We start from the raw sequence: 13,562 nt of genomic DNA on the forward strand, positions 1-13,562 counted from the left end.
TGTGCTTTTCTCCCTTTCTCTCCCCAGTGGACTCAGGAGGAGGAGGATATTTTGACGAAGCTGACGTTTATCAGCTCTGGGGCCTCTCTGTGCGCGCTGGTGGTGACCTTGATGCTGTTCAGCGTGCTGGAGTGAGTGTTTTATTAGCCAGTCGCCTAGCTGCTACTTTAGAAAAAACACCACCACTGTGAAACTGGGAAGAATTTGAGCCAACATGGCCTCATTGGAGACATTTGGTCTCTAACTTAGCTTCATCCTCCAAAGCCAGCATGGGCCATTTCTTAGTCAGCACTCACTGGAATATGATATTTTAGCCATGCAAAAGCAAACATTTACTTAAAGACAGTAAGAGAAAACAAACATTGTAAGCAAGCCCCATTAAAAGCAATCCATCAGTAGCTACGTTCACAATTAAACCTGATTTAACAGCAGAACTTCTCAACAGTAAGTTGCCACATCCAGAGTTCGGGCTTCTAACTCCATTTGAATTTATTAAATTCAGGAGATTCATTGAAGACATTTCTCATTATTTCCAATGAAGAGTTGTCTGAATTGAAATGGAATCGACCCCAACCCTGGTAAAACCAGCCAACAACATACCATTGGAATCATAGAGATACAATTACTAGAATGGGATTTCCCATTCAAGTCAATGTCATTTGTTTCAAGTAAAATTGTCATGATCTCAAGGACTTTGTCCCTTCTAGTAATTATATTTCTATGGTCGGAATCCTGCCTAGTCATCACTGATGCTTTGTTTTAGAAGTATTTAACAGTGCTAATCTAGTTATTAGTAGTGTCTGTGTGTGAGCACGCACTGAAGGTTTATGGTGGCATTAAAGGGCAGCAAATTAACTCATCAATGGAGATCCAAATCAGCATGGGATTTGGAATAGCCGATTGGTCAATCGGCTGTTGTTGGGAATAGCGGGAATAGGCGACTAGACAAGGAGATTTATGAGCCAGTCACACCTAAATCATCCCAGACACACCCGATGGCACACAAATGAAAACAAGAGATGGCTGGTTATTCGCCCCTACTTCATTTGAATAACAACAAAATGACAGACCCACACTTGGTTTGCTATAAAGCTGTGGATGTGGTTGGAGAAATCACAGAGTGAGCCTTTAAAGCCATTCTATTGCTGCTATTACTTTCTTTCTCAGACATTTTGAAAGTATACATGTGAAATGTGTAATTATTGCAAAGATAGTTGATTGGGGTTTTATTGTTATGCCGTCCTGTTAAAATATAAATGTTTTCAACACTAAATCTTTTGATTCTGTCCAGCATTCCCAAATCGGATAGGACGTCTATCCACAGGAACCTGTTCATTGCGCTAACCTGTGCCCAGATAGTCCTTCTCTGCAGTGGCTCAGCTGTCAACAACAAGGTAGGCTAACCATCTTGGCTAACTGTGGTGCAAAATAATTAACGTTACAGTCAGTTAGCTACGGCACCTCTCTTTGCTAGGAAACCGCTACCTCTGAAACGGATAGGGTGGCTCCACATTTTGTGACGTAACCTCTTACAAAGCTTATTGGTCTGCCGTGTTGTTTATCTGACCCTTGAACCTGTCAGGTGGCCTGCACCCTGGTGGCGGCCCTGCTGCACCTTTTCTTCATGGCTGCCTTCAGCTGGATGCTGGTGGAAGGACTGCTTCTCTGGAGCAAAGTGGTGGCGGTCAACCTGAGCGAGGACCAACACATGAAGTACTACTACCTCATTGGCTGGGGTATGACACAGAAGAACAAGAGAGAAGAAGATTACTCTTATTCGTCCATTGAGCAACAATGTCTTTTCCATATCCCATTCTCCCCAGCAGACATACTGTACACATACACTGTACATATACTGTACAGTCAGTTCCATAATTATTGGCACCCTTGATAAATATGAGCAAAAAAGACTGTATAAAATAAATTATACAAATACTGAGCTATATTGTATGGGGAAATTATATTATTTTATACTAACACAATTTCTCTGAGAAATATATATTTCTTTCCAGATTCTTCCTATCCTTCATCTGCTGTTATGGACTGCCCTCTTCAGTTCAAACCACAGGTTTTCAATAGGGTTCAAGTCCGGAGACTGAATGTTGATTTTGTGGTAAATTAACCATTTCCTTGTGGATTTTGATTAATACTTGGGGTTATTGTCTTGCTGGAAAATCCACTTGTGGCCATGTGTCAGCCTCCTGGCAGAGGCAACCAGGTGTTTGGCTAAAATGTCCTTGAATTGAAGAGGGCAGTCCCTAAGTGCAGACGAAGGATATCAAGGATCTGGAAAGATTATGTATGGAGGAATAGTCTAAGACCCCCCCCCCAACGTGTTCTCCAATCTCATGAAAAAGTCTGTGCCATTATCCTCGCAAGGGGAGGGTGCAGGAGTATTAAAAAGGAGGGTGCAAATAATTTTGACCCCCATCGTTTGAGATTTTACTTGTTAAACAAAATATCTTTCTCTGAGCAATTGTAATAGTTTAAAATAATATAATTTCCCATTTGTTTTAGCATACAATATAGCTCAGTATTTGTATTATTTATTTTGTGTACCTGACTGTACATACACAAACACACACATACAGAAAATACACACACACACAGGATGAACTGATCTCTCTTGCCCAACTCTCATTCCCTCCCTCCCTACCAGGTCTGCCAGTGCTGATAGTCACCATCACCCTGGCCTCTGCCTCAGGGAAGTACTCTGCTGATGGCCACTGTTGGCTCAGTGTGCAGAACGGGGTCATCTGGGGCTTCGCAGGCCCTGTCATTTTCATAATTATGGTGAGAACACGTGTACACACGCACATTTTTTTTACTCGCATTGCATTGTCTGAAAGCATTGAAAATACACCGAAAACATCCCAAATACATAATCTATGCAGCTAAAATCTACAATGCCATGTAAAAACAAGTTGACATTAAGGTTAAATAAATTGTTCTTTCTCAATTGACTTCATTTTGCTAACCGTGACATTAGACAAAATCAAGAAGTCGTCATGAAAAATCTTGAATTATAGCTCACTTTGAGAAAATCCTGCGAGTTAACGCAATGTTTAATGTTTTTATCGTTTGCCAGCCCTAATTATTATCCCCCCAAAATTCGACTAATTTAACTCTAACAGATGACAAAACAATGTCTCAGATACAGTAGGCCTTCTGAATACAAACAGTGACCTCTCACATGACTTGCACGTTCTAACCAATTATGTACTGCGTTTACACTGTCGAAATGTATGTGAATATATTGTATGTCTCTGTCTAACCGACAGTGTATGTGTGTCCTCTCATCAGGTGAACATCATGGTTCTGATGCGGGTGGTGGTCATCACCATCTCCACAGCCAAGAGGAGGTCCGTCATGCTGGCAATGGATATTAGTCCTGTGGAGCAGGCCTACGAGCAGATCAGGTATGCGCCACACAGGGGCGTACTTTCATTACAGTCACCGCCACTGGAATGGACTACTACTAGGTGGTAGACAATACTAATGTAGTTGTTCTATGTCTTTGCAGAAGTTCCATGGTTTGAGGTTGGTTTTGTAATCTGGTTAGAATTAGTTTTTAACATTGTGCATAAAGCCAGCAGGTATAATACTTTATTACTTGTTATAAGCATGTATGAGGCATTATAATCTCTTATGCAAATAACTCTATGTATATGATGCCTCCCTGCATTTTTTTTGTCTTACAAAACATTAAGAACACATGCTCTTTCCATGACATGGACTGACCAGGTGAAAGCTATAATCCCTTATTGATGTCACTTGTTAAATCCACTTCAATCAGTGTAGATAAAGGGGAGGAGACAATTGAAACATGGATTGTGTATGTGTGCCATTCAGAAGGTGAATGGGCAAGACAAAAGATGTAAGTGCCTTTGAACGGGGTATGGTAGTAGGTTCAAGGCGCTCAACGGTTTCCCGTGTGTATCAAAAACAAGGACATCCAGCCAACTTGACACAATAGTGGGAAGCATTGGAGTCAAAATGGACCAGTATCCCTGTGGAACGCTTTCAACACCTTGTAGAGTCCAATTCCCTGACGAATTGAGGCTGTTCTGAGGGCAAAAGGGGCGGGGGTGCAACTCAATATTAGCACGGTGTTCCTAATGTTTGATATACTCAGTGTATTAACTGCGTTTGCAAGATTTGAACTACACTGCAAGAGGTGAGGCAGAGTAACGTGTATGGTGTGTTGGTATTTCCCTTTGTTGTTTCCTTTTCCCTTTGTATAGGATACAGTGTGTGAAATTTGAGTGGACTTATTCATTCACTGAAGTGCTGTTCACAATCTATCAGTGGAAATCATTTCAACGTGTAAATGTTTTCCCTGCAACTCAGCTGCGCTGGTCACAATAACAACTCTGTGGAGGAGGAATATCAATGTTGGTGTTGAGCGTCAGCCGGGCCAGCCCGATGGCAGCCAGAGTGGAAACTTAAACACATTCCTCCGCTGAATAAACTAGAGCCCTCGCCAGCCCCACAGCTGGTGCGGTTTAGCGGTCACCTGAACTGGAAGGTAATTTCATCCTAAACAGAATTAGGGAGCGATTTAGTGTGGAAATTGTCACAATATGAGACTAACCAGCCGCCCCTGTTGTGCTTGGGTCGACCCTCCTGCCAACCTGCCCTATTTGGCCCAGTAGGGAGCCAACCACGTCCAACCAAGCCCATAGCGTTGCGCACTGATCCGATCCAGAATGGACGGGGAGTTTCAGTGTGAGATGCCTGGATAGGGTGGGTAATGGGGAAACTGTCTACTAGCATGGTGCCCAGTCCTTCAATTTGTGTCGATTGGCTTGTGGTTGCTTTCTCTCAGGGCTGCAGTGAAAGCCGTGCTGGTGCTACTGCCAATCCTGGGCCTGACCTGGCTCTGTGGCGTCCTGGTGCCCTTCTCCATAGTCATGGCCTACATCTTCATCTTTCTCAATTCACTGCAGGTACTGGCCACATACTTTCACTTATCTAAAAAAACGTATAATTCTTTCTGTTGTTCTTATTTTTTCACCCATTCTGTCTCTTTGTGTTCTCTCTCTTCCTCTCACTCTTTCATTCATTCTTTGTCTTTCTGTTGTCCTCTTTCTCTCTCTTCCTCTCCCTCAATTTGGTGTTATACACGTATGACCGTATTCGGATGTGTAGATTATTCGCTATAGGCCTATTTCAATGGAGGCCTACCCAGTAGAGGGACATACTGATTTGTAGATGTTGATTGGAGAATTAACAAGGATTGCAAGACCACTAACCACCAATAGAGATGGAAGTGGCTCAAGTTTCAGTTGAGACCGTTGTTCTTTGAAAGGCCTCTGGTTTTGCTATGAGTGAATGGGGTGCTGTATTAGAACCAATCTCAGAGATTAAAAAGGGGACACAATCAGTATTTTGTGGCAAATACGTTTTTTTTTTAGGGACTCATTTTACCATAAAAAACACCCCCATCGTTTTTAATTGTTTTTATCGGAAAGCATTTTACTATTATGCATTCTCGTGATTCTCTTATTCTGACTCTGAAAGAGAGCAACAAACTCTCAAGGTTTCAGTTTGTGTTTGTTGTAGACAAGCTTGACTTTGACAGGAAATGAGTAGCACTCTGCTTGTGTTAAACAGGTGCTTCTGTTTTTCAGTGAAAGTTACAAAATGGTTTCATGAGCAACTACAGCATTTACAGGATGGCATCTTGATTGTCAATTGTGTTAATGTTTAAAAAAAAAAAAAATCAGCTGTAAAAAAACATGTTTATGCTATTTTATTTAAGTATTTTATTTACAGTGAACAATTTACATAATTTCAGTCAAATTTACACCATCGTATCATGTTTTTGATATTGGATTCAGTAGTCATGTAAATCAAATATTTTTTTAAACAGTGAAATAAGGTATTTTAGTCATTACATTTCATAAATATGACACATACAACATTCTGAAAACATGAATACATATTTTCTTATGTTTTATCTCAGCAGTGTACCCAGGAGTTAGCCTACATTTTACTTCCGACCCATAATTAACATCAACTTGAGAAATATCGGTTTTCACATGAAAACATTAATTCCAGTGTAACTTAATTATCTTGCTTGCCTGTGAAAATAGGACAGAGAGAGGGAGAATAATGTAATGCTCAGAATGCGGTCTACCCTGGTGTGCAGTACTCACACTACTCACATCCTGCTTGGCAATTTGTAGTCATCTTTAATCAGTTGTATCTTTAATTGAGCCGTATATTTAACAAAAAATCAATAGAGATTTAGCCCGAGTCAGATCATTAAGAAAGCCCTCTCTCTTTCGAACTATAAATAGTTATGTTTCTCCCACATCTAATTACATTTTTTATCATAACAATAATTAATGCAGGCTATCTTAGTAGTTGGGGTGGAGTAACATAGCTTTGATGGACGGCTTCCACTTTAACAGTAAAGTAGAACCATAGATCCTCATAGTTTTTCCTCTGAGCCCTGCTATAAGCAATAGAGCAAACTGAATGAAGAAATGAATTTGAGTCCTTCAAGCTTCCGTACCTCACTAACATGCAACATGACTCCGTTAACATCGTATTATTCACGTGACCGCATAGCAGAGTAATTATCATATTTTTATGTCTATATTCGTGACATAATTGGAGCATTACCAAGATAACATATACAGTTGAATTGCTCAGGTACAGGTAACAAATGCACAACTTTCTGGTCAGGACAGTGTTTTTAACTGCCTGTGTAATATTAAAATAGGCATGTTTGCGGTTTAGATTCGATGTTAGCGGTCATCATGCCTTGAGAAAATCATCCTACACATAATCACTGTCTGTATTTATCGCACCAAAAGTCCCAGCCCATGTTTATCGTGTCAATCTTAAATACGGCAATAAATAGCACTAACCTGCACCTTTTTGTAATTCACCAGTCAAGTACAGATTTTTTTATGTGACCGCGTGAGTGAGTACCTTTTGAACAACTTCTATCAATGCTAAATAATGAAATGAAACTAAATAAATGAAATGGCCATCCAAATGGGAATATATACATTTTTCAAATGACTGCTTATTGTGTGGGGTCAGACTGGTCAACAACCCTCGCCTGAGGAGGAATTAATGAAGTGACGGGGCACTCCGTGTCAGTTGGTGTGGCGATTGGGGCCCTATAATAGCCAGCTGCTCCTGAATTCCGTAATCGTCCCTGCTTTAAAGGCTTTGACTGTAGAGAATAGGGCCAGACCACCCCTGCTATGCAGAAAACTAGTCCCCCGTTGCTAACCGTGACCTGGCATTCAGCGTGTTGTCCCTTATTAGATATACCTTGCTATTCGGTATACAGGCCTAATCACTTTTCCGATTATTGCTCTTCAACTAGAGTGTCACTCATGCATTGCATAATTCCTCAAGTATGTCTTTCAAGTATATTGTTCAGTATTTTGGGACTGTTAAAGCTGAAAATGTCATAGATCACTATATACTAGATATTTTCTCCGTATGCTTTGAATTCTTATCAAAGAATTACGACTTCAGAGGGTGGACATCCGGTGAAACAAGAAGTTATCATACATGTAGAAAGCATTTTTGAAAGTATTAATTGCTTTGTTGGGAATTTGCGTATCCAGCTGGAATGCCAGCTATTGATGTAAGCTGTTTGGAATCCGAGGCTAGAGTTGAGTCTTTGATTCGATTGTCGCCATCGCTCTGTTTTTAGTCTTTTAGGAAGTATCGTATTTGTTTGATGGGCGAGGGGATGGAAGTCAACACAATTTCGGTGAGTCACAGAGACGGTTCTCAGCACTAGGCCCAGTGCAGAGGAAACATCCTGAGTGCTTTCTGTGATCTTCTAATTGTACTGAGAGTCTTTTCGGCCCGGTCTTTTCCACTGGAACATGAAGAAAATAGACGTCCCCTGTGTACAATTTAAAATGGATTCATCTGTTTTCCTGATGATTTCCAGGCCCATGTGGTGCCCCCTTTCCTCTCTTCTCTCTTGCACAGCTCTCTCTTTCTCTCTCTCTCTCTCTCTCTCTCTCTCTCTCTCTCTCTCTCTCTCTCTCGTAATGCAAGCAAGGCTCAGGCTTTGGAGAAAAATCTTGGGAGCCAAACCATTTATCTTGTTTTTGCAAGTTTTTCGATGTATCTTCCACATTTTTTGCACCCACTTTTTGTGATACATTTTAATTTGGTGTCATCAGTGACTACTTGATGCATAACATAGGCCTATATTGCTCTCCAGTTCTGCTGGAGATGTATCTAACTACAGTATATCCTCGTTCAAATGACATTGATTTCTTGGCGAGGAAAAACCTACTTGAACATTATGAAATTCTAATGGCCCCCCATAAAGATGATGAAATGCAGGAAATACATAATAATGCACGCAAAACCTCAAGTGATTCCGGCATGTGATAAAAAGGGACGTTTTAAGGACGTTTTTTTATTTGTGGCTATTGTATTTTCAGTGGGGTGGCCAAAGCAACGTAACGCTTAAGCTGCTTGCCTTTACTGTTAAATCAATAAAACAGATAATGTTGACAAGCCTTTTTCATCGCACTCCTCCCCCCTATTGGGTGCTTGACAAGATTGTTTGAGTATTTACAGTGTTGTTGTTCTCTCTTCTTTTTTGTTGTTGTTGACAGACATTAACCGACCGTGATAAACAAACGAGCAAACGCGATCATGCATTTTCTTCCACACCAAAAACTAGCTCACAGACCTTTTTTTTTGGTTCTTTTTTTCACTGCAACATCTGGGAGTGTGTGTGTTTGTGTGCATGTGCGCATATATGTGTGTATCTTTGTGTGGTTTTATACCGTAGCATTTCCTGATATGTCAGTTTTGTTGTTGCTCTTTTTGACTCATTTGATGTTTTGCATTAAGAGCAACAGCACATTGTTTGGTAGATTCTAATTTTGCTCCATTTTTGGAAGCACCCATTGGTTCCGATTGTATTTACTATACCATGTAATTGGTCCTTGGTATATATTATAATCTACTGAACAAAAACATAAACGCAACATGCCACAATTTCAGATTTTATTTGATCAGTTCATATAAGGAAATCAGTCAATTTAAATAAATGAATTACGCCCTAATCTATGGATTTCACATGACTGGGAATAAAGATATGCATCTGTTGTCATAGATACCTTTAAAAAAGGAAGGCGCGGGGATCAGAAAACCAGTCAGTATCTGGTGTAACCACCATTTGCCTCATGCAGCGTGACACAGCTCCTTCGCATAGAGTTGATCAGGCTGTTGATTGTGGCCTGTGGAATGTTGTCCCACTCCTCTTCAATGGCTGTGCGAAGTTGTTGGATATTGGTGGGAACTGGAACACGCTGTCGTACACGTCGATCCAGAGCATTCCAAACATGCTCAATGGGTGACATGTCTGGTGAGTATGCAGGCCATTGAAGAACTGGAACATTTTCAGCTTATACGGATTGTGTACAGATCCTTGCGACATGCTAAAACATAAGGTGAAAGCCGTGGATGAATGGCACGACAATGGGCCTGAGGATCTCATCACGTTATCTCTGTGCATTAAAATTGCCATCGATAAAATGCAATTGTGTTCATTGTCCATAATACCATAACCCCACCGCCACCATGGGGCAATCTATTCACAACGTTGACATCAGCTAACCGCTCACCCACACAACGCCATACACGTGGTCTGCGGTTGTGAGGCCGGTTGGACATACTGCCAGATTCTCTAAATTGACATTGGAGGTGGTTTATAGTAGAGAAATGAACATTCAGTTCTCTGGCAACAGCTTCCTCAAGACTTGAGACATCTGTGGCATTGTGAAGTGTGACAAAACTGTGCATTTTAAAGTTGCCTTTTATTGACCCCAGCACAAGGTTCACCTGTGTAATGATCATGCTGTTTAATCAGCTTCTTGATATGCCACACTTGTCAGGTGGATGGATTATCAGGGTAAAGGAGAAATGCTCACTAACTGGGATGTGAACACATTTGTGTACAACATGTTAGAGAAATAAGCTTTTTGTGCGTGTGGAACACTTCTAGGATATTTTATTTCAGCTCATGAAACACGGGACAAAATTGGTTAACTGTACATTTACTTTTACATTTTAGAGTGATACAGTATATCGAATAGTTTCATCGATATTTCATTATGTCCCATTCATCTGAATTAAGGTAGTGGGAGAGTCCTACAATAACCAAATTACACATAAAGACAAAAAAGTATCAATTGGCCACAACTCCCTCATACACTATATATACAAAAGTATGTGGACACGCCTTCAAATTAGTCGATTCGGCTATTTCAGCCACACCCGTTGCTGACAGGTGTCCACAATCGAGCACACAGCCATGCAATCTCCATAGACAAACATTGGCAGTAGAATGTTCTTACTGAAGAGCTCAGTGACTTTCGACGTGGCACTGTCATAGGATGCCACCTTTCCAACAAGTCAGTTAGTCAAATTTCTGCCCTGCTAGAGCTGCCCTGGTCAACTGTAAATGCTGTTATTGTGAAGTGGAAACGTATAGGAGCAACAACGGCTCAGTCGCGAAGTGGTAGGCCACACAAGCTCACAAAATGGGACTGCCAAGTGCTGAATCACGCAGCGTGTAAAAATCGTCTGTCATCGGTTGCAACACTCACGACTAAGTTCCAAACTGCCTCTGGAAGCAATGTCAGCACAAGAACTGTTCGTCGGGAGCTTCATGAAATTCGTTTCCATGGCCGAGCTTCCGCACACAAGCGTAAAATCGCCATGCGTCAGCTGGAGTGGTGTAAAGTTTGCCAACATTGGACTCTGGAGCAGTGGAAACACATTCTCTGGAGTTGAGTCACGCTTCACCATCTGGCAGTCTGATGGATGAATCTGGGTTTGGTGGATGCCAGGAGAACGCTACCTGCCCGAATGCAGAGTGCCAATGATAACATTTGGTGGAGGAATAATTTTCTGGGGCTGTTTTTCATGGTTCGGGCTAGGCCCCTTAGTTCCAGTGAAGGGAAATCTTAATGCTACAGCATACAATGACATTGTAGACGATTCTGTGCTTCCAACTTTGTTGGTTTGGGGAAGGCCCTTTCCTGTTTCAGCATGGCAATGCACCTGTGCACAAAGTGAGGTCCATACAGAAATGGTTTGTCAAGATCGGTGTGGAAGAACTTGACTGGCCTGCACAGAGCCCTGACCTCAACCCCATTGAACACATTTGGGATGAATTGGAATGCTGACTGCGAGCCAGGCCTAATCGCCTAACATCCGTTCCTGACCTCACTAATGCTCTTGTGGCTGAATGGAAGCAAGTCCCTGCAGCAATGTTACAACATTTAGTGTAAAGCCTTCCGAGAAGGGTGGAGGCTGTTATAGCAGCAAAGGGGGGACCAACTCCATATTAATGCCAAAGATTTTAGAATGAGATGTTTGGTGAGCAGGTGTCCACATACTTTTGGTCATGTAGTGTATATCCCTAGAATATGAGAGTATTTTAACTCCTTCCTGGCCGTCTTTATGAACTTGTGGACCATAAATACCACCATGCCTCATCTGTTCTCTTATCAAGCTGGAAATAAATAGCATGGAGGGGGGGCTTCACTTGGCCATAAATCGCCGACCCTCCGTCATCCAATCTCCGTGCAATGTCATTCAATAGCTCCCTGCTATCCATTACCTGGGCATAATGGGCTCCTGGCCATGCATTGTCCGTCGTATTATTAGCCCATAACTTCTAACTATCAATAACTTTTGAGTGCAGTGGGAGCGAGAGAGAGAGAGCGGAGGAAGGGAGAGAGAAAACAAATGGGCTGGGGTTTGGAAGTTGGAACTTTGTGAGTTTGCTCATTGTTAATAAGTGTAGAGGAAACTACAATATTAGTTAAAGAATAGTTGTTGCTTTTAAAGTTGTTGGTGTTTTAAGGTTTTGTTTTTGTGCAGCAGAGGTTATAAGGCATTTAAAATGTCTGGTTTTGAACCACAAGAGGGCAGTGTAATTTCAGTCCTTCAAGTTCTTACTATTATAGTGGGGAGAATATGATGAAATCAGTAACTGTTTTTACTTGTGCACTTTCTTGTCAAGCTTTTTAATTAGAAGTTGCTGGTGATGACAATAGCATTTACATTTCCTTTGAAATTAATAGTCTGTTTCTGGATAGAAATGTAATTCCAAACGCATTCAACAGCACTTCAGAAACGGTTTACTTTTTTAATCGTGTTTAATGCTGAAGGAATATATTTGATAAACTCATCTAATTATGAGATGTAATTGATTCGTTGTGGAATTAAGTTTTAGCATGTTTAAAAAGGCTATTTTCTGATATTTGAGATAATAGATATTTCCTAAACCTAACATCTTATTTTTCTGATTAAAATATGTTGTATTCCCTGGGCGTTCTGTCAAAATGATATTTAATTTAATATGTGGTGTCATATATAATGAATAACCATATGGTGTCGAAAGAATCAATATCATTTGTGCTTTACCATAACATGATTGTTGCTCAGTCAAAGATGACACCCAATCAATTCATCAATACTGGTTCTATACACATTGGCTGTCCAAATGGCATTTTAGAAGCCAATGGAACAAATTACATTTTTTTTTTTTTTTTTTAATATGAATTTTAGCCAACATGACTGCATTTACACAGGCAGTCCAATTCTGATAAATGTTTAACCAGTTGGTCTTTTTTCCAATCAGATCAGCTCTGAAAAAGATCTGATGTGAAATGATCTGATGTGACTCGTCAAAAGACCAGTTAGTGGAAAAAATATCAGAATTGGCTGCCTGTATAAACACAGTCTTAGTAGTAAGGAATCAGGGCTTTGGGCTTTTTGGAAGGACTTTTTTTAATTTTGTGTGAGTGTCTACCTTGGCCAAAGACATAGTCATAAGAGCATAGCGTTTTTAGACACTCAAGAGGTTCTAACTAAAACTCTAAAACTCAAAACTTCAAGAATGTTTCTCTATTTATTGAATGTGACTTTTTTCACGTTTTCCTTTGACGGGTTGTTTTGACATTGTTTTGACTGATTGTTTGACTCATTGTGGCTGTTTTGACAGGCCCTTTGAGCTAAGCCTTTGACTGGGGTAATTGTAGGCAGGGATGATAACTTTCCCTTCTGCCCGACTTCTAGGGCTGTCGAAAGAGACTTGACACTTTAAATAAGTGTTAAGGCTTTATAAACCCTTTATAAGGCATATAATGATTTTTCATTCAAAAGCAAACGTCATGATATAGTCTATTACGTGTGGCAGAAGGGTCATAATGCCACATTGGGCAAAGCACCAGGTGGAATGAACTTTTTTATCATCCCTTATGTAGTTTAACTTTGCTTATTAATTATATTTAGTGCTTATGAAGCCTCTGAATGCCTACTGAAAGAACTGGACATTGCTTGTGGCATTGTTACTCAGTGGGCCCTGGGCCTGTATCTCTAGGAGTTACACTTGTGCAGGATCGGGGTAGGTTCCGTCTTAAATTCTGCCCACTTTTCCGATATCAGGATTTTCTAGTCACGGACTGAATTTTGTGTCATCCTCTGATTTCTGCCCTTGACATGAACTTGAAATACAACTCAGAAACAAGATATTTCTAATC

The 13,562-nt window shown here is 40.7% G+C and overlaps 1 protein-coding gene across 1 annotated transcript in view; it reads left to right on the plus strand.

The window, feature by feature from the left end:
* LOC129811096 (adhesion G-protein coupled receptor D2) overlaps window positions 1-13,562 on the plus strand; it is a 158,370-nt gene that overhangs the window by 42,905 nt on the left and 101,903 nt on the right. The window contains exons 15-20 of the mRNA XM_055862263.1: window positions 28-131; window positions 1,292-1,394; window positions 1,583-1,736; window positions 2,660-2,793; window positions 3,304-3,419; window positions 4,829-4,949. Of these exons, the coding sequence (XP_055718238.1) occupies window positions 28-131; window positions 1,292-1,394; window positions 1,583-1,736; window positions 2,660-2,793; window positions 3,304-3,419; window positions 4,829-4,949 (732 nt within the window). The remainder of the gene's footprint in view (window positions 1-27; window positions 132-1,291; window positions 1,395-1,582; window positions 1,737-2,659; window positions 2,794-3,303; window positions 3,420-4,828; window positions 4,950-13,562) is intronic.

The sequence above is a fragment of the Salvelinus fontinalis genome, chromosome 14 (genome assembly GCF_029448725.1).
Source record: "Salvelinus fontinalis isolate EN_2023a chromosome 14, ASM2944872v1, whole genome shotgun sequence".
Taxonomy (NCBI): Eukaryota; Metazoa; Chordata; class Actinopteri; order Salmoniformes; family Salmonidae; genus Salvelinus; species Salvelinus fontinalis.